Below are 26,649 nucleotides of genomic sequence, written 5' to 3' on the forward strand. Positions count from 1 at the left end.
TGGATGAGACTCACAGCACTACAATAAATTGTGACAGTGAGCAGGGCAGAGTGGGACAGCCCTTCTTAGTCTGTAGCGATTGTGTTTCAGTGTGTTCGCCTGGCTCTTCCTGTGGTGCTCTGTGTTGTGGAGCAAAAAGCCACTGCTGGGAGCCACAGTGGAAGAGATCAATTGTACACATTCCTGCCACCTGAGATTCAAGTGTTTCTGTAATACTGCACAGCTCAATCAATACTTAAGCAAGGAAAGGAGAGGGAAGAGCCCAGTCCATGCTTAGCAGTGAGACCGCTCACAGAGATAAAGCTTGTATTTACTCCTGTTTGTTTCTGTAACATACCTGTGAATAGCTCTCACAAAAAATGAACCATCATGCTTTACATATGTATATATTTTTTTATATTTGAATTGTAATTTTTGCTTTCTTTAGGAATTCCACTTATTATTATTGTTGTTGTTGTTATTATTATGATTATTATCTATAATGAAATAAAACATGTCGTATTAAAATGTATGAATATTGTTATTAATAATAATAATAATAATAATAATAATAATAATAATAATAATCATAATCATAATCATAGAAAAGCGGATTTTTATGTTAAATTGCATAATCGAGGGATAAAGTAGTAAATATGAACTAATGAAGTTTGTTATAATTAGCAGGAGAAGTAAGCGGATCCGTTTTATTTTTCTTTCTGTCCTTTGAAGGAATATGTGCTGCACAAACAGAGCTCGCAGGAACAGATGTGACTGTTAAAAAGAAAACAGGCACTGTGGGCAAGGATCATTTAGCATCGACGTCTTGAAATATAAAACGTAAATATTGGGGAAATCGGCTGTGTGAAGAGGAGGGGAGAGCGGCGAGGATGTTGGTCAGAAATGAACAGATCCTGTATTGCAGGATGTGCAACGATGTGTTAAATTAAATGCAGCTGTTGAAATACAAAAGGGGAAAAAATTCACTTTGAATAAAAAATGCAAGACAAACGCATTCAAAGAGGCTTTATCCGGATAACCGAGCGATCGTTTTGACAACTTCTTTGGGGGCTTTGTGGCGATTAATTAGATCGTCGCATTCTTAATGAAACGTATTCTAGGTTATCAAAGATATTCAAAAGATACATAAAATGTCGATTGAAAAAAAAAATAAAAAAAAATAAATAAACAGTCCAGCTACTGAATTGCGCCTGTTTAACTTGCTAGTACAGGCAAAATAACATGTTTTCTCCGCTGAGACTTCTAAAATTACAATCTGGTAAAGGTAAATAAGTGAGAAGAGGAACGCTTTTTTCTTTTAGCGTAAAAAGTATTAAATCAACTTGATTCCGATGAGTAGCGATTAATTGGCAATTTCAAGGATTGGCAGCGGAAATTACGAGGTTAAAACCATTTTAAGTTAAAGAGCAGGGAAGCTTCACCATGAAGGACTGCATCCAAGCCTGCGTTTCTGCTTCTGCTGTTTGTCAGCGCACACACACACACTGAAATGAGATGCTGAGGCTGCACACCGGCCCTAAACACGAATTATTCACAGGGGGAAAAGGTTATTTTGTTTTATTGCTGCTCATCTTTCTACTTATTTCGAATGCTAGATATGACATAATAATTGTCAGTAAATGTTCATTAATATGAAAAAACAAAGGGAAGAAAAGGCACACAAACACACAATGTTTCTTTTGGAAAACTGATGTATTTGATTATTAGAGTAAAGAATTACAGTATCTTAGTTGTTAGTAGGTATTAAAGTGTAGAGAAACTGGACCCATAAAGATCTTCCAACTTTCCAAGAAAGTGCATGTAACAGTCCGAAGGTTGTCAAACCCAATATATATTTATATTTATAAAAACACTATCATTTTGTCCCCTGGCCATGATGGACTTTTCTTGTGTGAGCTCTATGTACATTTTCTTATGAGGGAGTTTGTATTTCCACATCTGAACATATTTACAGAAGCTTCAACACACAACTTTGCACTTGATGTCAGTGAGGATGCTGGAACATAGCAGCAACGTGGAAATCCAGCTGAGAAACTAAAGGACAATCCTGCTCATCTGATTGGCTGTCTCAGTTCCAAATACCAGGAAAAAGGCCAGACCGAATATTCCCCTCTTAGCAACTGTCTTGCTTTCAATAACACCAAAATACGAGCAACAAAAAAAAGAGATAGAGGGAAAAATATGGAAGTAAACAAAAAGTAGAAAGTACAATACACATAAACAGTGACAACAAAACAAGTTAACACTAAATAAACCCTTGAAATGTAGCAAACTTCAATGTTTTGTCTTCCTTAAATAAAATAAAAGTATAGCAACAGGAAAGAAAGGAACTACCACATCATTTAGTCCCTTGCCTGAATTTTGATGTTTTGTTTCAATGAGGGAAGGGGCGCATGAACACACAGATGTTAGACCATCTACAGAAGATCAGTGTACATTATTTACAGCAAGTCTGTTTGCTTATTACAGGGCTAATGCATCACATGAACATCGACAGTTCGGTTATAGCTACTACAGACAGAAAATAACTTAATGCCAAGGTAAGATTATCTACCCAGATATTCTAAGTTTCAAAGCACATTTTTAAGCACCCATACATACCCATTCTGGCTTTAAAACAAACAAAAACCTAACTGTTAATGCTTCCACTTGGTTTCAAGCAAGGTTATAATCACTAATAAATAAGCTCCTTAAAACTATAACATGTACATTGTACAAAAAAAGCAACTTGTCTTCACACTCATGTTCGTAAAGATTCAATGGCGAGCAAAGCAGTTCAGTTGATTTTGTCCCTGTCTTGTTCTCTTTCTTTTTCTTCTTCTGTGTGTCTACATATGTGTACAGTATGCCTTTAGGCATCTTCATGTGTCTGTGAGCAATTGAGGACATACACACTAATTAGTGACAATTTCTTTATTGTCCTCCATGAAGCGTGTGAACCTAAAGTGGGCTCCGTTGTCTGTGTTGGCCATTTTCTCCAGACCGGCCAGAGCAGCATTTGGCTCTGTGCTGTGTAGCTTGTCTAGGCTGCCGGTCAGGCCACCAATGGGAGAGCTACCCCCATTTCCCATACCACCTGACATGGGTGGGATGCCTCCATTCTGAATGACAGAGATCTCATTTGTCTTCATTGCCAGACCATTGGAGAAGGCTGCAGCAGCATACTGGTTCCAGAAACTGGCCGGGTCCCCGTTGCTTGCCCTCGATGCCATGTCCTTCTGGAAGAGCTCAGGAAACTTGACTGGGTTGGTGCCCAGGAAGGCCATTGGCCCATCCACAGAGAGCCTGCGGCCACGTCTGGCAGGAGCGCTGTTCCACATGTGCGTGCCCATGTGAACCTAAAGAGAGAGAGGGAGGAGGGAGAAAGGGAATAAAAGGGAGGGAGGAGAGAGACAGAGCAATGAGAGGGATGAAAATTAGTGATGTTTACAAAGTTGGCCACAAGAGCTGCACATGAGATGATGCAATGGAAAAAATAATAATAATGCTCAACTCCGTATTAAAATAGCTTCACACCCTGGGTGCAGCGGAATAGTAAGTTGCCTATGCTGTGAGATCTTATTTTGGCAAGACGGATACATGCTGTTTAATCTAAACCTTAATTTGCTCATCTCACAGGGGGACCACAGGGCTCAGAGTAAAATTGCACTGTCCAGTTTCATTGCTCTGGCTAGTATTACATGTGACATTTCACCTTTGCCAATACCCTTTCCAAGACAAAGGCAACACTTTTTTTCTCCTTCATAATCCTAGAAAGATACATTGAAATAGTTATGTTTTAAGCTATTTTTTGTACAACCTACTACAAAAAAGACTTTACATTGATATACTATACTAGTGTAGTGGATCAATTTAAACTAGAATACATAAATATTATGTCTGTATAAGACCAGTCTCCAACAGCCAGATCTTGATTTACTACAACCTTTAAAAATAGAAAAAGTAACCCAAATTCTTATCTAGGATTGAGGATTCACCCATACCTCAAAAATAATAGCCATCATTTTACCCAGTCCACATAATCCCCCCCAGTGTTTGTAGTGATGGATCTTTTTTTTTTTAATGATTCAGGCCTCGACAGTTTTCATAAAATATGTTATGGAAAACTACAGACTGACCTGACCTGATCACAGTGACTGCTACAGATAATTAATTCTGTGCATTGAATCATTTGTAGCCGATCGCATTCTGGAATTTTCTACCCAATAATCATATTAGTTGTGTGATTCATCCTTTCCACTAAGGTAATTTTTTCTCTGAGAGCCGTTCCTTTAATTAATTATACAACATTACCACCTCCGATTTGTAGAGCACTGACACGCCTTATAAAACTAAACAGCAGTACTGAGACCCATTTTTCACAAACATTCTCACGCACACATTTTTAGGAGACCAACAGTTTTGTAGATGCTCTGACATTTACCTTGAGGTTTCCTTTGGTGGTGAAAGCTCGGCCACAGATACTGCAGGCAAACGGTTTCTCCCCAGTATGGGTTCTCTCGTGGATCTGTAGAGCACTGGAGGAGGAGAAACACTTCCCACAGGTGTTGCAGAAGTGTTGCTTGGGTGTCCTGCGTGGCGGAGCATTAGAAAGAACTGGGGAAGTGGAGGCAGATGACGTGATCAAGCCAGGAGGCATGTCCTTGTTCTCTTGGTGGAGGACATGAAGGAAGCCGTTGACCTCTGGTTTGTTGAGAGAGCCTACAGAGAGTAGGGAAGGGGTTGGGCTCGAGCATAGGCTGGTGTTTGACGGCTCAAAGAGCTGTGAGGGCAGGTCTCTCATTTGATGTGTTAGCATGTGCTGCTTCAGGTTGCCCTTGGTGGAGAAACCCCTGTTACATGCCGTGCAAATAAATGGTCGTTCTTTGGTATGGCTTCGATAGTGAATGTCCAAGGCACTCTGACAAGCAAAGGTCTTCCCACAGATGTCACAGGATGTGTTCTTGATGGTGTTACGCTCACGGAAGGGGAATATCATGCCCAGTGGGTCTTTTGAGGGATTGACAGATGTCAGGTCCAGGGCTCCGATGTTGGAGGGGTGAGAGTGCAAGAGGCTTGCACTGGTCTGCTCCAAGGAAAAGGCCCTCTGGTGCCTTTCTTCGAAGCTGGGGGATTTGTGTATTTGTGACTGCATGCTAGTGGGAGATGGCGCCTGCATGGAGGAGGTAGATTCTGACACAGCTGGACTCCCGGTGCTTTGGCTTTCAACATCCCCTCCCAGCGATGAGGAGTCATTGGTGAGGCAATCCCCCTCCACTAAGCCATTTACTATAGCCTTCATTTGGCTTGCGCGGAGCTCCTCTGTTTCATTATTGCTGGCATTCTCTTGGCCATTTTTCTCTTGCCCTTCCATGTTAGCCATTTCAGGGGGAGATGGGGAGTTATAAAGACTGTCATGGGATGCATCGGCGGACATGGGTGTGTCTGGAACACTGCTATCTGGGCCCTCATCCATTCCTTCAATATTGTCATCAGAGAAGTTGTCTAGATCATCCATGATTCTGTCCTCAACTGAGCCAGTGTCAGAGGCCATGGACTCTGGGTAATTCTCTGGCAGTGGGGTGTTGGGGATCTGCCCACCCATGTGCATGCGAATATGCTGTTGTAAAACCACAGCATTTGTGAACTTCTTCTGACAAATAGGGCAGGAGTGTTGGACTCTAAGAGGAGGCATGGCCCTATGGACGCTATAGTGGGTCTTAAGATTTCCCTTGGTGGTAAAAGCCCTGCCACAGATTTTACACTTAAAGGGCCTTTCCCCGGTGTGAGTGCGATAGTGCATTTTCAGAGCACTTTGACAGCTTAGCACCCGATGGCAGATGACACATTCGTTTGGGTCTGTTACCTTCCTGTCAATGTTCTCCACAAGCTGCTGTAACTTTGAGGTCTCTGACCCCTGGAGAGGATCCAGAATACCTCCAAAGGGGAATTTAGCCTTGAAATGATCAGACATAAGAGGCATGAGTGGGTTGGTCATCATGGGCGGGCTGTTAGATGTTGTGTACTCGGTAGTGCTCTCTGACGCAGAGCTCACATTTGTCACAAAGCCTGAGGAGTGGCTGCCTTCTTCAGTTTTCCCATTTGAGGTAGGCAGAGTTGCACCTTCACCCTCTTCTGACACTCCATCATTACTTTTAGCTGAAGGCTCAGTAGCACCTGAGTCACTTTTTGCAGTAACAGAGGGGCTAGTTATGGCTATTGAATGATCTTCCTTTTTGATGAAATGTGGCAGGCTCGGCATGGTTGGTGGCAGCAGCATGCCAACTGAAGAAGTCAGAGTGGGCAAAACTGGTTTGCTATCCAGCCAGCTGGTCACAGGCTTCTCAGGGGGCATAGACATGCCGTATGGAATGCCAGTGCTTGTTGGTATGTTGTCTAAATGCTCAGGAACAGGATAGGGGTTCATCTGGATGTGCGGATATTTTTCTTTATGACGCTGGAAATGTACCTTCAGGTTACCACGGGTGGAGAAGCGGTTACCACAGATATTACACTTGTATGGTCTCTCACCAGTGTGAGAGCGCAGGTGAATTTGCAAGGCACTGTCACTCCCAAACACCTTGCCACAAAACCTACACTTATGCTTGAAGAAAGCATCGTCAGAGCTGCTCTTGTGTTCAAATGAAGTGACATTTGGTGGCTTGCCTTTCCTCTGCTGGGCCAAAGCTGCTAAAGAGTTGAGGTCCTCTACGGTGTTGCCAACACTGGGCAGAGAGCTGGAGAACATGGGGTTTCCAGGTGGGGGCTGAGGTAGAAGGGGATTCACTGCAGAGCTTAGTAAGCTACCTATTCCAAATGCTGGCGTGGATGACTTAGTTAGTGAGGAGTTGCTGAGCTGAGAGTGGAGGCTACTCATATGATTCGGCCTCTTGTCAGAGGACTGGGCACTGACTGTTGATGGCCCCAGTGTGCTAATGCTCTGAGATGTCTCACTGCTGCTTGGGTTGGACTGAGGTAGCTGTGCCGCTGCAGCCAGCTGCTTTAGGCTGTTAATACTGGCTGACTGACTAGCCAGGTTCTGTGCTAGGCCTGCGGCTGCAGCCAACTGTTGGGAGAGATGGGAGCTGAGTGTGGTCAGTGGGCTGGCAGCAGGCCCCATTGTGCCTGGAGCAGAGGTTGGGGGCACCTGCATTTCTGGGGACTGGGAGGCCAGTCGCAGTATCTGATGACGAATCTGCTCAATAAGCTGCAGCTGGTGGATCTGTTGCTGTTGCAGGGCAAGGAGCTGCTCCATAAGGGCTGGAACTGCCACTCTGGGGCCCCCAGTGGAACGGGTCTCTTGGGAGAATTGGGCCACAGCCACTTTGGTGCTCTGAAGATTTTCAATGATGACATTGCTGTTGATCATGGAGAAGTTCCCCAGCTCAGTCAGGTTACTAAGCTGAGGAAGAGGGGCTGAGACAGCTGAAGTACCTACTGCAGGGCCAGTGGTGCCCCTGCCACCATGGCTGCTGACTGTGTTGATGGGGCTCCCACTATCTGTATGACTGCCTTCCTCTTCATGACCACTGCTCATTCCGGAAACGTCCACGTCCATGGATTCGTCTTTTTCAAGAGTGTTCTGCTCCAAAAGGTCACTGCACTCTGTTTGATCAGTGTTATTAGCTGTGTCATTCATCTGGTCATCAGGATTATGGGGAGGAGACCCAGGCGAGAACGTTCCGGTGGGGGAGGCAGGATTTTCATTCACTATCAGAACTAACTGATTTTTAGTGCAATTCTTCTGGTGTTCCTCAAGATCTGATAGTTCAAAGAACTCAGCGCAACATCTGCTACAGACATGGGCATCTGAATCCTTGCAGGGGGGGTCCTCTGAGCAAAGTTCTGTGTCCCCTGAAAAAGAGGAAACAGAGGATTAGTGATTAGAAATGTTTTGCAGCTGAAGAAGCAGCTTTATCTCCTCAAATTCCATTGTTGTTAATCTTGAGTTAATCAGTTTTACACTTATCCCCTTGATGTGCTCACAAAAACAACGATCGAAAGGCAACAATAAGCCAGCAGAAATGAGAAAAAGCCTTATTCAATGCAGTGGCCTCTGAAACACGATAAGAGGGGATACAAAATCAATGGGAACTACTCAAATATTGCTTAAAAGTGATCTTTGAAGATGTACATCTGGGTTTCATCAGCCAACCAAAAGGTAATCATTTTCTCCAGATAATCTATCAAAATATAGAATTGAGTGAAGCAAGGACATTGGGTCTTAATGAAATTTCATAGAAAGGCATTGATTTCCTATATTCCATGCCCTTCAAAGTCTACTTGTCCACTCGGCGCAAATCAAGCATTTGAAGGACTTATTAGACTTTCAATTTGCTGTCAACTTTGCTCATTTTCAGCCAACTATGGGCATCTTGGACAGGTTATCTATGTCACTAAACTAATTTGTATCCACTCAGGCGGCAATCACAGTAGGACATGAACAACGGAGCCTGTGGCATCCAGACTGCTATGTGGTCACAGTACACAACAAGTAAAACAAAAGCATGAAAAAGAAAATAATGATTTATCTAATATATATGTGTTATGAAATTGTCTGGCATTATTAAAATGTCTATCGTGTAATGAAATTTTGTATGTTGAATTTTTAAAAAGTGACTAGACCTCTTTTCAATAATTGTGACTAAATACACCCAAATGTTATCAACCGCAGAACAGGCACTCATCAGTAAATAATTCTGGGACAAAAAGGACCTGGAAGAAAAAAACTCAACAGAAATAATCTGTTTAAATAAAAAACTTGAAAGAGTAGGTTGGTACATCAGAATGTATACACCAAAACTTGAAAAAACTGCGAAACTGGACACACCAGCTCACAGAACTTGCAATGCAGACACAGCAAACTTCAGCTGTCACTGAGATTAAAATACAAAAGCAATGACTGCCTTTCAAATGCGCACAAAAACAGGTTTTTTGAGTTTTACATTTTAATAAACAGAACGAGTCAGGGAGTGAAAAGGCAAGATGAGCCCAGAGCCACTGCTGTGCTCAAGACTTTCCTTATTCTTTTCCCTCTTTGTCACACTAAAATCTCGCTGTTTAACATACAAGTTGATTTACAAATTGCATTTCTCTATGAATCTCTTTCATTGTGGCTCTGGCCCCTCAACACTTTCATCAGGGCCAAGAATTCATTTGCAAATGAAACCCAGAGAAGTGCAGCCCTGCCCCACAGAGAGACAGGATGCCTTCCCATTGTTCGCGCAGCATGGGAGCGGCGGGGATCGTCGGCACAGCCTGGCCCTGCTCATCTCAGTCGACTCAAAGCAGATCCTGTTTAATTCAGGGATTATCTCCCTCAATGTTTCTCTGCTCAGAGACATCAGATAACGCAAAGTTGCCATGACAGTAAACCCTGGCCCTCACACCACCAAACCATGCAAACAGGGAAGACTCAACTTTAATGATAACTTTTCATGTTAAATCCCCCCTTGCACCCACTAACCCGCCAACCTACACCACAAGCATTAATTTTGAAAAAAATGTGTTTGATTCATAGTGTGAGAAATGTGAGGATTAAATAAACACTGTTTCTCTTTTCTAAAGGCAAATTAGCGTGAAGAAAGTCCAATCATATGACACTGAGTGGGATGAAAATAGGAGCCAAGCAAATAAAAAAAACACTTGTGTATATCAAACTTCTGGAAGATGCTGATTTAATAAATAAATAAATAAATTAATAAATTAATTAATTAATAAATAAAATGTGTGTGTGTGTGTGTGTGTGCGTGCGCGCGCACATTGATATATGTGTGTGTGCATTAAGTCTAAAGAAAGCATAAGAAAAAATACAGTACACACTATACTAAATGAAAGGAAACGGTGTTCACTGAAAATGAATTAATTCACCATTTCAGTCATAAACATACTTTAAAAATAGTCTAAGTATGTTTATTTAATAAAAATTTCCAGCAAGTTAATTTCTTGAGAAAGACAACGATATTTTATGCAGAGCGCATTTTCAAAAATCCTACAAATCAAAATATTTTCAATACTACTACTTTTAAACAGTGAGTCCTAAATGCCAATTACAGTATTAAAACTATTACTAGAATATATAGATACATAAAAAAAGAGAGAACTCAAGATATTCATTCCCAGAATATTTTGCATTTATATATAACTAATTAAGGAACAAGAGCAAAACATTTTCACCAAAATTGTGCAATGCAGCAGTGCAGTCTCCTCTTCACTAAGTCTGCCTTACGTTTGGAATGTGAGAAAATAAAATAAAAATCATACTAATATGCAAGACTTAAGAATGTGTAAGATCATGTTGTATCTTACTAAGTTAACTTAAATGCTTACATGGCAGATTTGCACTTTAAACTATGCAACACCATGTTTTGCATTACTTGACAACAAAAAAGAATCAAAACTAAATCAATGCATGTCTACAAATCCACTGTCCATGCAACACTACTACAGCAAACAGCACAGATGCTAGCATTAGGCTTAATTCCCAAAATAGCAAGGATTAACGTCGAATTAAAATTAAGATAAAGTCAAGCTGGTATGAAGATGGAGTCTGTAAAACTTACATAGAGTCTCTATCAAAAGCACAATGTAAGCAGTGCGCAAGGCTAAAGGGCATTAGGAGAGACAAAGAGCAGAGGACAGAGCCTCGAAGAGACTGACCAAAGTCTGAATATGAGAGACAAGAAAGTGAGGATTAGTCGAAAAAGTTGACGGAGAGCTTTGAGAGATCCTACATTATTTTTTCGCAGGGGGCCTCTGTGAGCCTCTTGACACTTGTAACTTCAGGAGGGTTTCTGCTCACATCTTCTCCAACCCTCAGGACTCATTCCACTGAACACTAGATGGGGTTCCACTAAAGCTGCCGTGGTCCAGGACAAGACTCAAATCTCAGAAGCTCTGCCCCGGTGACATGCTTAAAGCTTAAGGGGAGGGGAAAAAGCAAAGCAAGTCCTTCAGGCTACACCTAGACTCACAGCACATATACACTGGCAAAATGACAAGCAACTGCACCCTGTTTGCAGGGAACAACAGTGCGAAGGGAGCTGCCCTGCCAATCTGCCCTCTAGGGGGGCCACTCTGATAGGGCGAAAGGGGATGGCCATAATATTGATAAGGCCTCACACTTACAAACACACTTACAAGAAAAAAAGAAAAAGAAAAAGAAAAGCTGAGGCCTCGCTGGGCCGCCTGCAGCTCTGATCAGCGGGGTCAATGGCGAGGTAGAGAGCAACACACTGGGCCCTGAACTCCTGTCACTTCCACACAGAGGGACACTGGCAAAGGTTAAAACAGCTCAACATCCCACCCTCTGTGGCTCTCACTCCGACCTCCCAGTAACTACGGCCCTCAGCATCATTGATATTCAGCCACAAATACAATGACTTTCTGTTTTCACTTCCGGCTACCACAACTCTCCAGAAGACACACAGCACATTTGCTGTGAGCACACTCTCAGCTAAATACCACCAAACCAAAAGACAACATGTCCCTACTCCTATAACAACAATTTTAATGTGTGGCATGGTATTGGACACAATTAAGATATTTTGCATTCTGCAGTCTTCCAGGGTTAGTGACAAAAGTAACTCTATATTAAGTTTATTAGATTTAAAGGAAAATGCAGAAAAAACAGCACTCAGGAATTAACTGGGTCCTGCCTTAATCATCAGGTTACTAAAAATCATGTGAAATAGGCTGCAAATACCTTTTCTATGCAAGAAACAAGTGCTCATTTCAAATGACCTGAACATGTTTTTCAGGCTGTCCTAAAACAATGTGGCTTTGACAATACTTAGATTATGTATAACATTTATATGCCTGATCCAACAGGTATAGCTAGCATTAGAAATAATATCTAAATGTAATCAGATTCAATTTATGGCACGTATTGCTTGTGTGCAAATAGGCCTACGTTTTAAACAAACTGAAATGACAAACATTTAAACATTTCGCAGAAAAATTCGATCAGACTGCGTGGCTGACCCGAGACCAGCCTCCGTGCAATTAAAGATTTTCTTTCTTTCTTTTTTTTTGTTGTAAATTGCAGATAATTAAAGAAATATTATTTTTTTTACCACTGACTCCTGTAATAGGACAAACAAACAAAAACACACTTACACACTTTGCAATGCAGCGTAACCTGTCTTATTCTGAAACTCAAATGTTATTAATATTTTATTCTACTGTAGGTTTAAGTTTTTTTTTTTTAATTATGTATTCTGATCACGATAAAAAATGTAACAAACTATTTACAATTAACTGCAACTTCACTGGCTTTTTCTGGCCTTTCAAAGTCTGTAAGAGCTCCAGTGCTTTACTTCCACTACTGAATGCCACTTTGTATGAACTGGTTTCACATTTTAGGCACAACAGTTTCACAGAGTGCAGCTCACTTTGCGAACTAAAAATTCTCAGTAATATTGTTTCACAGGAGGCAAAAAACGTGAAAGCTTAAGTTTCTTTAAAGGCGTTAAAGTAAGAATGAACGGGGCTATTTTTTTTTAGACTGCTACATTATTTTGCAACATAAGAGGACTCGAGTGTGGGTGTGTGAGTGTCTCAAGTCTTCATTTTGCTGCTATATGAACAAAAAGTGAACGATGAGTAAACGTATTGGATATTTTCAGAATTTGGAAAAGGCTGTGTTTGGTTTGCGCTCTGTAGAGAAGTTTACCCTCCTTTCACTCAACTTTACAACGCGCTAGTGTTCAAACACGCGATAAATAACAAAATGATATTCATAAAAGAGGAAAAGACGTTGCACGATTTTACAGCGCTAGATTGAATAACACTTATGAGGAATTTCTCTGTCCGGGTCCCAGCAAGAAAAGTTCCCGGCAAGAGCGACAAGGTGGCCCATCTCTACGCACCGAGAGCGACCGCTGAACGCAGGGAAGCCTCGGAGAGGACCGACAATCAAGCAGGCTCCTCTCTTCAGGGGGAGAGGTGGTCGCTTAGTTTTAAAACGCGATTTAAACCTGGTGTTTAGTCTAAAAAGTTTTGAAACTTTTCAAACCAACACATACAAAAGTAAAGCTGAAGAGAAATGCACCGTGTACTTTCGTTATCTTTCACTTATTTATCTTTTAAATCATCTTTTCAATAATGATGCCTGTCGTATTAAGAAAATACAAAAGCAGGTTTTAATTCTCATTTGACTCGGAACGAGTGAATTTAAGCAATGTCCTGAGCGTAAAGTTATCTGAAACGTGGAACACACTTCAATCACGAAGACGATGGAATTTACAAAGAAACAAACACTAAAAGTATAAAACCCAATTAATTCAAGAATTAACTTTAACGGACAGATATGGACACAAAGATGATAAAAGCTTTTTAAAAAGGGAAAAAGAAAAGAAAAGCGTGAGAAATGCATAGTGCTTCGTTAAAGGGAGCGATTGGTAACTTGGACTCACCATTGTGCTCCGATAAAGGCAGATGAGGGTCGGATTGGAAGTGTTGCGGCTTCGCTTGTTTCCTCCGCGACATGCTGGCTGGCACATCAGCAGGCAAAGAATAAAAAAATGACTACAAAACCTTCTCAAAAATTACGTAAATCGAGCCCATCCACCGCGCATGTGCTCCGTTATGATTATCAATAATGCTCTGCGATTAATCATACGGGGGGCTTCTTTGAAAGGCGATTGGCACCTCGCCAGCCCCCCTCCTATTCAAATGAAGTCTCTTTAATCAATTAGCTCCTGATTTGCTGGGGACTCTTGTCTCTCTCTCAGCTCCCACCCAATGAGTTGATCCGTATGGAGAAGAAAGGCTGGGTTTTCCAAACTCCCTTTGGACACGGTTTAACCCCTTCTGTTAGCCAAGTCAACGCTTATCTTGACTTCTACAGGGGAATGTCAGCGTCTCGAGTCCATGCCTGCGACAGTATCTTACAATCTTTCACATTGATCAAGCGGAGATCACAGTTTTTCTTTTCTTTTTTTTTTCTCCCAGTAGATGTGAGCTGACTGGACGCTCGGCTCGCAAACCTCCGCGATAACCAACCAACTTTCTTCTCTCTACAACTCGGTAGTCCGTCCTCCGCTCTCGCATTAATATCGCTGTAATTCACTTCTTGTTGTGTTGTACACCGACACCTACTCTCTTCAGAGTTTCGAGCGAGGCTGCCGGTGCGCTAAAACGCAGGTCGCGCGAGCATGTTCCGTGCGTAAATGGCACCGGTACGCGTTCCCAAAAGTCCACGGTGTGATCCGACGTCCCAATCAGTTTCATTTGATTATTATTAGTAGAAAGGGGGGTTAGTAACTAACACGTTTTCATCACACACTGCATTCGGCGAATAAACAAACTTTGAGGGCCCGTGCAGCACTGGGACAAATGCGGAGCCCAGCCCATCGAGGTCCTGATTGGTCACCGGGCTATTCAGTCACGCTGCCATTCACCTCCACCCCGTCCCTCCCCTCCCTCCCCCGCCTCTCTCTCTCTCTCGTGCGCTCTCTCTATCTTGCTCTCTCTCTCTTCCTCTCTCTCGCCCCCACCTCTCTCTCATTGCGCACAGCGGATCCAAACGCTTTATGCGCACCGGGATGATCAGTGGTAAAGGAGACAGCGGAGAGAAGGCTGTTCATCTGAATAGGGATGAATAAAGCTTTTAATTTCTTCTCTTAACATTTATTCTTTAGCTTTGTGACTGTCTCACAATCACGGCATGTGGACTTATCTCCACTTCACACTATCCATTTAACTAGTTGTGTTAGAACAAAACATGTATATTTGTCTTTATATCGCTGCTATCCAATGGGTTGTTGTATAGCAAAAAACATTAATAATGATTGTATTATGCTGATATCAAAAGTTGGATATTTTGTGGGCCTTTAAATGTCCAAATATCTAGATTTTGAGAAATATTACTTAATATTACACTTCCTTTACAACGTCTGCATCAACCCTGCAAATAAGTCATAGACCACACATACACTATATATTATTATTATTAATATTATTATTATGATCATTATTATGATCATCATTGTTATTATTATTATTATTATTATTATTATTAGTATTATCGCCCACATGATGCACTGACATGAGTGCGCCTTCAGTGGGGATGTTTTAAGAGGGCAAGAGGTCCCACAGGAGCTCCATCTGAGCGCTGAGTCGAGTAGATTTATTACGTGAAAAAGATAAACGAAGCTCTCAGTCGAGCTGATTTTGAGAAATGAAGATAATAATGTTACTATAGGTGATGCCTCGGATGCCATTATTTTTCACTGAATATTTAAAGAGCAGCTGCAGGGTAGATGGATCTGGTCCTCTCTTGTGTCAGCTATCTTTTAGTTTCGACTAGCCTTACTATTTACTTATTCATGAAAAAAAGGAAAGAGCAGGGGGAAAATCAAATACTTCTGATGGCTCCGAGTGATCTGCTTTTATCAAGACGTTATGCAAAAATAATTAAAGAATATATATTTCTATTTTAAATGTCGTATATATTCAGGAGTATTGATAAATGTCTGAACTGTTTTAAAATGTGACAGTGTAACCGGATCGAAATGTGAGCTGTGACTAACAAAATCAAAGAGCAAATGATCATTAATAGGGGAAAACGTGTAGCCTATGTGTGTACCGTTAAAAAGCCCATGCAATTATGTGCACCAAACTTGAAATTGCTGGGAGAGGAAAAAGGGGTCTGCAATATTGTAATGTCCCGGGCGGGAAAATCAATGGCCAGTTAATTGATGTGAGTGTTGGTGTGAGATTGTAAACAGGGTGATTTGCAGCCCAGCCGAGCGGGAGACACTTTAAATGGGATTCACTCGGGACAGTGAGGATACAGTGTTAACAATCATGGGCTGAATGACAGACAGACACAGTTTGGGGACCCCACAGACATAACTCACTGCCAGCGCCTAAGAAAGTTTTGAACTTTGACATTAAAAAAAAAAAAAAAAAAAAAAAAAAAAATCCCTTACATAGCCCTATAAAAGCCCTCTAATCAAGTGCAAATGGCAGTTACACTTGATTATAAAATATTATTTATAATAACCACATAATTAATTTTAAATTTTGACTTTTTTTTTTTGCTTAATAAAAAGAGTGGTGGGAGGTAAAAGGAAGATTCCCACCCAGATCTTTATGAACTGAATCAAGCTGAAACTACACATCATTCTGATAATATGGATTAACAATGATGCGTCTAATATTAATATTTATTTTTATATGAATACAATTATTTATGTATTTATTTTAATCAATATGATAAGAGATGGTTAAATAGCTACACATATAGGCACAGTAACATATCAGTTGCTATTTCTCAGTATGAAAAAGAATGGCTTTGTTTTCCTGAAGCTGATCTCACACCTTTGGCGCATAAAACAGTGCGCATTTGCCTGTTACGCGCAATCAATGCGCTGCGGAACATATCAGAGAGGGTCTGGCGGGTGCCATCATTCACTATTATCTCTGACATCCCATGATTGATCATACAGCTCAGAAACACTGTGCGTTTGACCGCATAATGTGATAGTTAAGCGGGGAATCTCCCCAAACCCGAGTTGTTAGTGATCCTCATCCAGTGTATTTCTAACTAGAAAACCCTTTTCTGACACCGCATTCAACACGTGGTGGGTTTCTATTCACGGTGCTGCTCCCCTGCTCGACGCGATGCCTGGAGAATTACAACTAGCTGGATCAGGCCTTCATCTAGGTCAGCTGCAAGCGCGTGCGTTTGTGTGTGTGTGTGTGTGTGCGCGCGCGCATGCGTATGTGTGTGTGTGTGTGTGTGTGTGTGTGTGTGTGTGTGTGTGTGTGATAATGGGAGCCGAATGGTAAGGCGAGCAAACGGGTGAAACTTATAGGGGTGTGGGTTTATAAGGGTGCAGAGTCTCAAGACTCCGCTATGGTAACACAAGTGCAGAATTAATGCAGTAGGTGTTGGTACTTGTGCCATTATTTCACATGAAAATTATCTGATGGGCCTGATTTACATAAATAGAATATTTGATAGCCAGGTGTCAACAAATTCACTGTTATTGCTCCAATTTTAATTATTGACTTAAATAGGCTTTTCATTAAAATAATTAAAGAAAAACAAACAAAAAGCAAATATATGTAAAAAAAAAAATACAGTATGTCAGCTGACACATGTAAACTGTTGTTGTTGTTGTTGTTGTGTTGAGTGCAAAAAGACAGACTTAAGGTATTGCCATTTTAAGCCCTATTTTTGATTAACAGTAAATGCTGAAGCCTTTGACCTCTATCGTTCCCAACACAAATATCAAGAAAAACATGGCCTTATTCATGGCATGCTGACGTCTTGCAAAAGGATTAGGAGCTTGATTAAAGGGATTGTTTTAAGCTGGCCTCATGCTCAAAGAAATAAAGAAATAGGCCCACATTTTCCTTGTATCAAGTCACACATACGCTGTCACTGTATGACTCTTGATAGCTGTGCAGCTTTGTTCAAGGTGCACAACTGCAACAGCTTAAATAGAAAACAATCTTACTACATTTAAAATTCCAAAATTACTTTCAAAGTTTCAGTATATAACTAAGTCTCCTGTTCATTCAGATATTTACATTATATCATATTTAGGACTTTGCCATTTAAATAATCAAATGAGCTGAAGCTTATAAAGCATTGTCTCCAATATATCAACAGACTATTTCTTGTATGAATGCAGCATTTAAAGCTGTTTTGCCACTAAAGAAATCCCCTTGAAAAATTGCCTGCATTAAAATTCAGTACCTGCAGCAGCAGAGAATAGCCTCCATTAATTAAGAGATCAAACCCTCTGCATTGTCCTCCATCAGACCTGCCACCACTTGTCCCACAGATTGTCTCCCCCCATTGTGCCCCCTGACAACTTCCTGCAGCATCACCCGATATCAATGGGCCATGTTTGTTTTTACATGATCTCAGCTGCAGTTACAGACACCCCCTTTCAATCCCATCTTGTTTAAGGGGAAAACAAGCAAACATTCAGGGGTGTCACAGAAGTGTTAGAGGTCACTGGCCCATCACACACACACACACACACACACACACACACACACACACACACACACACACACACACACACTCACACACACACGCACACACACACATGTCTGCTGCACTGTAAGAGTGTGCGTGTGTGTGCCACTGGTACAGTTATCCGTGACACACAGAATCTGCGTATGTGTTTAAGCTGTAGCTGCTCAGGTACGAATGTACAAGTGTTACGAGATGTGTGCCAAAGGATCCCTGACTAAGAGCCTCGTCCTCCCACTTATTAGTGAGAGAGGTAAAGGGGCCAGCAGTGTCCTGTCCTGACTGGTGTAACTGGAAACCAGATACCACAGGCAGATCCACACAGAGACATGGCATCCTGTTGCACCGCAAACCCTGTCACATTTATGTCTTTGAAAAAAAGTATATATATATATCTACTATGTATCATAACAGGAAACAAGTATATATATATATACCTGTTTATATATATATGATCTAACTTACCACTTATTTACTCTGTTGCTCTGTTGTATACATAAAAGAACCACTGAATTCTGACAGGAATCATTCATTAAAATTGTGAAAAAAAAACATTTTTTTGTATTAATGCAGATTGTAGCTGCAAGTAACATCAGCACCAGGACTAACTCGTCATATTGATGTACTGCTACAAGTCAGAATTTGAAATTATATAATATAAAATAAACACACCCAAAATGCACACCCAAATGGACACAATCATACAGTAAATGCACTTAAAGTTTTATTCCTGTAATATTCAATTAGACTTTATGCCTGTTCCTCATTACCCTACGACTGACTTTTTTTTCCCTGAATAGATACTCACATTCTCAGTGATGCAATCATTAAATCCTTCAATTGTTATGATACAAATTCACTTGATTGTATCTGATTAAACATGCTCGCTTGACTTGGATTAACGAGAAACACCATGGTACTGGATGACCACCAAGAATCCCATTTTAGCTCCTTCGTATTCTTCTTGAAAAACACATTCTGCTTTCATATGACATTGACAAATGATATTTGGATGAAGAGAAATGCTTAGATGTTTCACAGAATGGAGCTGGATTACACTGACACACATCACTAAGACTGGAGGTTACAGAGGAACCAAACACTCCAAACATCTTGAAGAAATTACAGACATCACCCCCCGAACGCTGAGTGTTTATGTATTTTTAAGAACCTGGAAGAAAAACTAAAAATTACACATTGAATTATCCCTACATTACTTCACGCGCTCGTAAACACAGAACATACAGAATGTACATATGTGATGTCTGTGTCACAGCCACAAAGCAAGCTGGGCAACTAGTGCAGCCACACAACAAAGCAGCATGCAGGTAACCACCGAGTGAGCAGACACGGCACGTAAAACAAAAAAACACACACGTTCTTACAGTAAATACACCCACAAAGTTGAAACATATCAAGTGGTTTATTTGCAGCGACTCTGGGCACAAGATGTTTATCAACTGCCGCCAGACAGCTGTGGTGGTTGGCCAACAGTTAACTGTGTCTCAGACAGCCCCTTATTGCTATTGATAGTTAGCATCAGTGTCCCGGTTGAGAAATGGGGCTGCTGTGGGCAAACGCAAGCTATTGATCTCCAGCTTGTCCCTGACCGGCCCGGAGCTACAGGGAAAGGATGGGAGTGGAGGCCAGGAGGGAGGGGGGGGGGGGCTCCATGACACTCCCAGACTTTCTGTCTGGCACCTGGAAGGGTGGAGGGCTGGTGGTGATTGTATTCACAACGCTATCACTCCTTTAGTTTGTTTGTATTTAAATAAATAGATAATACACCCCCATTAATAGGAAATATCACATAAGTGACTGAAACTGTAGGCAGCTCATGGATGCAGTCACACTTGTTGCAACTGCAACAAAGGCAGATGTCAGATTTTTACACCAATAACAGCAGTTTTCTATATCTTTAAGTTATATGCTTTTAAAGTAAGTCATATCGAAATTTAGTAAAGTTTCAACACTTTTTGTACCTGTCAGTATTTGTCTTTCCTTTTCTTCCTAAATGAATGTCCTTATTTTGTGGATGTACTGCATTGATTGATTGGGTGCAATACACCAATTCACTGAGCTGGACCGTGTTATTCACACTGCTATTTCAGGGCTTGGATAGTAGCATGCAATCCATCAAATGGATGCTTCAGTTTTCCCTCTGCTTCCTGTATTCTCCTCCATATTCTGTGCTAAATATGACGCCTTTTTATACTTAATTGCTCTTTAAAACAAGCACAAACACACATTAGACTGCACTGTGGTTTTGGTGGTTAAAAAAATCAGCAATCTGTTGGAAAGAACGGCGTTGCAGGCTCAATGTGAGGTCTTCTCATGTGTTTGCATGTGTGCTCTTTATGCTCTTTAGCTCCTTGTGACCACACGAGAGAAAGCTCTAAATGTATGTTTGTGTGCGTGAGTGTCAGAGGGAGTCTGTGTGCGTGTCTGCTTTTTGTAAAGTGTGTTATTTAGCTTCCCGGTGACCACATGGTAAAACACGTAGGATGAAGATTTCTGTAGTGCTACGAAAATTTGGGTAAGATCTTTCAACGGACAGATTTGAAAGGGAAATGGGATGTTGTTCGGTTAAGGCTGCATTGTTGTACACTGTGTCTACTTCTGGAGTGAGGGGTGAAACCTGCCGCGAGGTGAGGGGTGGGGGTGGGTGAAGGGAGTGCGGTGGGGCTTGTCATTCTTTATTTACCCCACTTGTAGAAGTCTAGTCGGATACGGGACGTCAAAGAAGCCAGATCCCTGATGACTAGCGAAAAGACTACCTCAGGGGGGGGTAAACTCACTGAAGTTACAGCACTGCCACCACTTCCCCCATTTACTGTTTCTTTCTGTGTCGCTCATGCCTACTTTTTTTTTATCTTCCCTACTCACTCTTTCTGCCAGTTTTCTAATTTCTCCTCCACTTTTTCTTCTTTGCACCTATTAACAAAATTCAGCTCTTTTATTGTCATTACTGTTCGATTTCCTTTCATGACTTTTCAACAATTTGAGAAAACAGCATATTAAAGTTAACATTTATGTGGAAATAACACCATATGGAGCATTTGTGTGTTGGGGGAAAAGTCACTAAATAATAGGTAATATTATATATAATTGATGTTATCTTAGAATCCATAGCAATAAGAAAAAGAGAAAAGATAATGCATGTATTTATGCAAAACACTTAAACGCCAGACCCTTCAGTGCCCACTCTTGAGTTTGTGTGTATGTGTGCATATGGTTGAACCAAACAGTTTTCTCTCTCTCTCTCTCTCTCTCTCTCTCTCTCTCTTGCCCCTTCTCTCTCTCTTAGCTCATTTAGGCTGCATGTCAGACAGAATGGCAATCAGACTCTCTCATCAAACTCCACTGCCCTTTTACTTTGCCTCCTACCTCTTGGCTCGTCTTGTCTGGCGAGTTGCTGCTTTTTAAACTCCCATCAAAATGTCTGGCGGAGGGGATACAGCACAGATCTCCTTACCTTTTCACAAGGCCCGGGTGATCCACCCCACTGTCTTTGATGATGTTACAGTATTTAATATTTCTGTCTCTCTGCCGTCAAAAAAAAAGTGGGTTGCATCTCATGTGCCAGAAACCCAACTGCAGGTAAGCTGTATGTACTCATCATTCAGGCAGACAGCTGCACACAAACACTCACACGCATGCATATGGGCTCACACACACACACACACACACGTACACACACACAGGACTCTTTTCAAAGAAGTTTGCTTTTTTTATTACTTCCTTTCCCATTCAGCGGCCTCCCCACTTTTCCAGAGTGCCCTGGGTGTGCAGTGAAAGAGCCGTGCTTATTATGTGCTCCGGGCTCTCCAAACCCAGCTTTGTTTTGTCCAGATAGCTGGTCCCCCCCCCCCCCCCCCCCTCTCTCTCTCTCTCTCTCTTTCCCCTCTCTCTCCTTCTCTGTCTCTCTTTAATATTCACAGTAAGAGTCTTGGCTCTCACAAGAAGGCGGTTTTCCCAGTTTTCTCTCCCGCTAACAGCCAAGTGTGGCCCTTGTGAGTGTAAACATGCGAAAGGGAGGGACATCTCCTGACAAACATCACCAAGGATGTGCCACCCTGCCCCGTGTCATTCATTCTCTACCTGGCACTGAAGCTAAACTGTTAACACCGACGTGTGAGCACCCAAACCCTGAAGGACTGCCAGCGGCTGCACATGCCTGGTCTTCCTAAATCCACACCGCATCACATCTGCTCTCCACACAAAAAAGGATGCAGTGTGTGAGTGTATCACTGAATGTTTGTGTTTCTCAACAAAGCTGTGAATAAGTAAATAAAGTTGTCTGGAACTTTGCTTGATGGCTTGCAGTAATATTTAGTTACTGTATATATATATATATATATATATAGATATATAGATAAAGATATAGATTTATTTATTTTTTAACTTGGTGAAGAAATCACTTTGAAAGAATCTGGGCAAATCTAAATATAATCTGTGTAAAAATAAAGGGTGTCATTACACATCAGTGTTATATACTGTATGTTTAATGAGCACTCCTATGTATGTCTTCCATTGTCTCCTTGCTCTGTGTTGGAGGTCTTGGTGGGCATGTGTGTCAGCATGTTCTGTCAATGTGTGTTGTGCATATGTCACCATGACAAATTCCTCTACATTCATTGCACTTGGCAGTTAAGGTGATTCTCATTTGGACTGTAACGTCTTCTACTGGTCCTTTGTTTAACCAGATGGCTAATACAAGAGCGAGACTCAACGAGTAGATATCTGGGAAGACTTGCACCCACTAGAGAAAATTGTCATTACTCTGTGGCCCAGTATCTGCCAGTGGCAGCACAGCACTAGCAAACAGCATGAATTATAAGCGGAGCCTATACTTAAACAGAAGATTGCTCCAAACATTGATAAGGCAGCGCACTGCATGGCAGTCAGACCCCTGGTGATGTTAACAGCACTCTGCTATTATCGCAGGTGTGATCGCTCACCAGCCCACAACCACATTTACATCTTAATTAGCAGCCTAATCAATGGGGTTGCACTTTGGCTTCATTTGTGACATTCATGAAACCTCATTTAAGATGTAAGAATAGGCCATCGTAAGTATTGGTGGTAAGAGAAAAGCACCTATTTTCAACGCAGGATAAAAGGTAACAAAGGAGGGAAAAAAGGGGAAGACTCTTGAATTGTCACAGACATGACAAAGTGAGCTCTGGGAGATATTTATGATAATTGCAAACTCCTCCCAAAATGACAAAGTAAATTGGTGAGACAGGCGGCATATGACAGAAAACGGATGGCTTGCAGGACTTGAGCTGGGTGATTTAAATGGCAAGTGATTGAACAACAAACTCGCATTAAGACCGTATTGATGAGTTCAGTGTTTCATTTAGGATCAATAAGACGATTGGTAGAATACATGCGCAGGGAGAGGCTGGGGCATACTGCAGAGAAGAGAGAGAGAGTGTATTGAACTGCTTCACCATAGAATAGAGAGGGTGCCGGGATTTGTTTATCTAACAGGAGGCCTTGGAGAAAACTGTTGAAAACTCTACAGCTGCTGGGCTTTATCCAGTGTGGTGGCAAGATGCCATCGTACAGGGGAAAAAAGCAGGTAGCAATACACTAATGAGGTTATGTGTGTATGGGAGTCACCCGTTTTTGTTAATCAAGAATAAATAATCCCTGATCATTGTTGACACTTTCTGAACAGTAGAATGAGCTGTAGATTGTGCTGTTATACAATGCTTTGCCACCAATGCAGAAGAGAGAAATTCAGTGTGAATTTGTATCCAAACCCAGTTTAGTTGGAGCAGCCTACATTGGGTAAGAGGCCCAGTACTGTAAAGCTCAAGCCGATCACAGCTGTGTCATCACTCTCCTCCCACAGTGTGACAGATGATGCTAACAATGAACATTTCATCTTCACACCGCACCGCAAGCTTCCGTACGACAGAGATGAAGTACATCGAGCGAGATGAATTACTGCGCAGTGATTTATCATGACAGGCCAATAGGAAAAATACAAATGAACAATTAGCAAATTTAGCCTTAATTAACCACTCCCAGACAATAGATGAGCTTGTAGAGAGTGTGTGAACATGCTTCAAAATAGTCAAAGCACAAGGCTAATCTTCATGTACTTTGTAGAATATTACAGTGTTAATTAGGGTTAATTGAATAATTTCCTTCACTGCGCACTTATTATGGATGTCAAACACAGAGGGGCTATCTTGATTAAGCAGTGTTCTGAATAGAGGATGTATGGCTAATGAGCCAGTGTGAAGCTAGGCTGAAATTCCTTTACAGATCAAATGGAAATCTAAATATCTCTTTAAAAAAAGGTTTTAAAAAGTGTGTGACTAAAGGAGCAAAAAATATTACTGAGAGTAAATTCACAGGCTGTTCTATACTTTTAGCACACTGCATTCATTTACATTTTATTCTGCAACAAATTAATAGTTTTAGAACTTCACAAAATGAAGCAGTACAAATCAGGACAGTTATGGACAAACTGGGGCATTTGCCTGGTTTGAACCGTATTCACTTCACATGTGTTCAGCTTTTCATTCAGCACCTGATTTGGGAACACGTTGTTTCCCACACCATCTCCTCATGAGTGATAATGCAATTTAGCAGGCAATACAATACCGTGTGAGACCTGGATGACATGCATCCCTCGCCTCAACACTGGCTTAAGAATTAAGACCCACAAGATCTTCGTTGTTACGATGCATACACACACACACATGCACGCACGCACACACACACAGAGACGCAACAAAAACAAATTAGGACATATCTCATAATTCAATGTCACCAAATCGAATTGCAATCAGAACAACTCAATTTGTCCCGAGCAGTTAAAATAACGAGTTGATTTGAGTAAGTAAGTTCTAAAAATATTATGTGTTGGTAAACAAAGCATTTTTCTGTTTTGACATTGTGCAAATAACCGGGATTGCAAAGAACCCCCTAACTGAGGGAGCACAGTAATGTGTGCCTCTATGCTGAAATAAGAATAGCACCTAAATTATACGAGAGAGAGAGCTTAATTAGATGGTAACAGTGAGGTGAAGTGTTGCACTATATGAGTAAAAGGTGACATGATTCACAGAAAGAAAAGCCAATTAATGAGAGTTTAGACAGAGGTTTGGGCAATTTTAACCACTAAAAAAAAAAGAAGTATAATATAATATATTGTTGATGTTTGAATTCCCTTTTTGGTCTTTGTTTTGTACATACATATGTGTTCACAGGTGTGTGTGTGTGTGTGTGTGTGTGTGTGTGTGTGTGTGTGTGTGTGTGTGTGTGTGCTATGGAGAAACAGGATGATGCCATCATCTAGGGTGTTGGCAGCAAATATCTGGCTAACAAATGATGATGTGAATACATGGCCTCATAAGCCTATAAATCAGACTCCCCCCAACAAATTAATAGAGTTCACAGTTGACGGCTGAGGAGAAAAATCGTAAATTATGTTTGGCAGATGAAAATGGCACGACAATAGAACTGTGATTGAAAATTTCCATGGCTGTTTGTTTTTATTTTATTTTTCCTTAAAGAATGTAGCTACTGTACAATATGAACAAAAGAGACATTTATGAAATGACTGATTTCACACAATTAAAAAGAATTCTGCACTTATGTTAATTGGAAACTTGAAACAAAAATGTTTAATTAAGAAATACATTTCTCAATTTTAAAATATCACATTTTAAAATAGAACTTTTCATTAATTTGGAACAGTTGATTTAATATTTTAGGAATTTTATTTCTTATACTCGTGTTTTGTTACAGAGCAGCAGCACATCCTTGCATCATCACATGACAAACAACCTTAGGAGAATTGGCAGCGCAGACTTATTGTTAAATGGCATGAGGATGACAGCGAGGATGAAAAGGGAAAGTCAGTAAGAAGAATAAAAAGAATAAAAAGAGACAGCAGAAAACAAGAAAAAAAGGGGTTGGGGGGTTGGGAGGAACGTTAAGTACCAGGGAGCGTGTAAATGTGGGGGGCTAATGGTGGGGGTACCAAGGTTGCAAGCAATTTCTCTTTGTTATCAAGTGAAATGACTCTGCAAATATGACAATAAATCACAGTGGAAATCAATCTGGGAGGAGGCAACTGTGAGCCACTGATAATGCATCAATCAATATTTAATGTTTGGACTTTAATTAATCCACAGGCGCCAAGCATTCTTTAAGTGACAAAGGGGGAGGAGAGGGGAAAACGAGTGGGGAGTGCTTTTGCATAGAATAGCTCTTATATCAAACGGAGACAGTGAGCTGAGCGGCCCCATCAGTCGATTTCCCACAGCCTCCCTGTGTTGCTATCTATTCTCTTATTTCCACAAGCTTGAAAGAGAAGGCAATGAAAGCAAGTGTTTGGTCAAAATTTACAGATACATAAATATCTTTAATGTATGCATGGATTTTTTTTTGTTATCGAAATAATGACGCTCTTAAAGATGAATCCAAACTCAGCCTGTGATGCTTTATCAAAATCTGGTCTGGATTGACTCTTAGTAACCAGGGAACAGGTGGCCATTCTGCTAGTTTAGGCAGTGTTTGTTGCAGCCTCTGCACCTCTAAAGACTCTATTAATGTGTTAGATGCACAGCTGAGTTTAGCTCATTTAGTAAAATGTAGGTTTGCATTACAAGAGATTTGACTTGCTGTAATTCAATGTCAAGCTG

At 41.1% G+C, this 26,649-nt stretch overlaps 1 protein-coding gene across 1 annotated transcript; it reads right to left on the minus strand.

The window, feature by feature from the left end:
* Nucleotides 1-1,466: 1,466 nt before the first annotated feature.
* Nucleotides 1,467-14,337, minus strand: sall1a (spalt-like transcription factor 1a). Its single transcript, XM_062420149.1, has 3 exons — nt 13,395-14,337; nt 4,424-7,833; nt 1,467-3,338 (listed from the first exon to the last, which is right to left on the minus strand). The coding sequence occupies exons 1-3, from the start codon at nt 13,465-13,467 to the stop codon at nt 2,895-2,897; spliced, it is 3,927 nt and encodes a 1,308-aa protein (XP_062276133.1). The 5' UTR covers nt 13,468-14,337; the 3' UTR covers nt 1,467-2,894.
* Between the last annotated feature and the right edge of the window lie 12,312 nt (nt 14,338-26,649).

Source organism: Scomber scombrus, chromosome 1 (genome assembly GCF_963691925.1).
Source record: "Scomber scombrus chromosome 1, fScoSco1.1, whole genome shotgun sequence".
NCBI lineage: Eukaryota > Metazoa > Chordata > Actinopteri > Scombriformes > Scombridae > Scomber > Scomber scombrus.

Excerpts from the sequence above, each read along its gene's own strand:
- sall1a (XM_062420149.1), bottom strand. The coding sequence starts at position 13,467 with ATGTCGCGGAGGAAACAAGCGAAGCCGCAACACTTCCAATCCGACCCT. Across the intron at positions 7,834-13,394 it reads GCCTTTATCGGAGCACAATG|GGGACACAGAACTTTGCTCA; the intron begins GTGAGTCCAAGT and ends CCTCTTTTTCAG. Across the intron at positions 3,339-4,423 it reads CCACCAAAGGAAACCTCAAG|GTTCACATGGGCACGCACAT; the intron begins GTAAATGTCAGA and ends CTCTCTCTTTAG.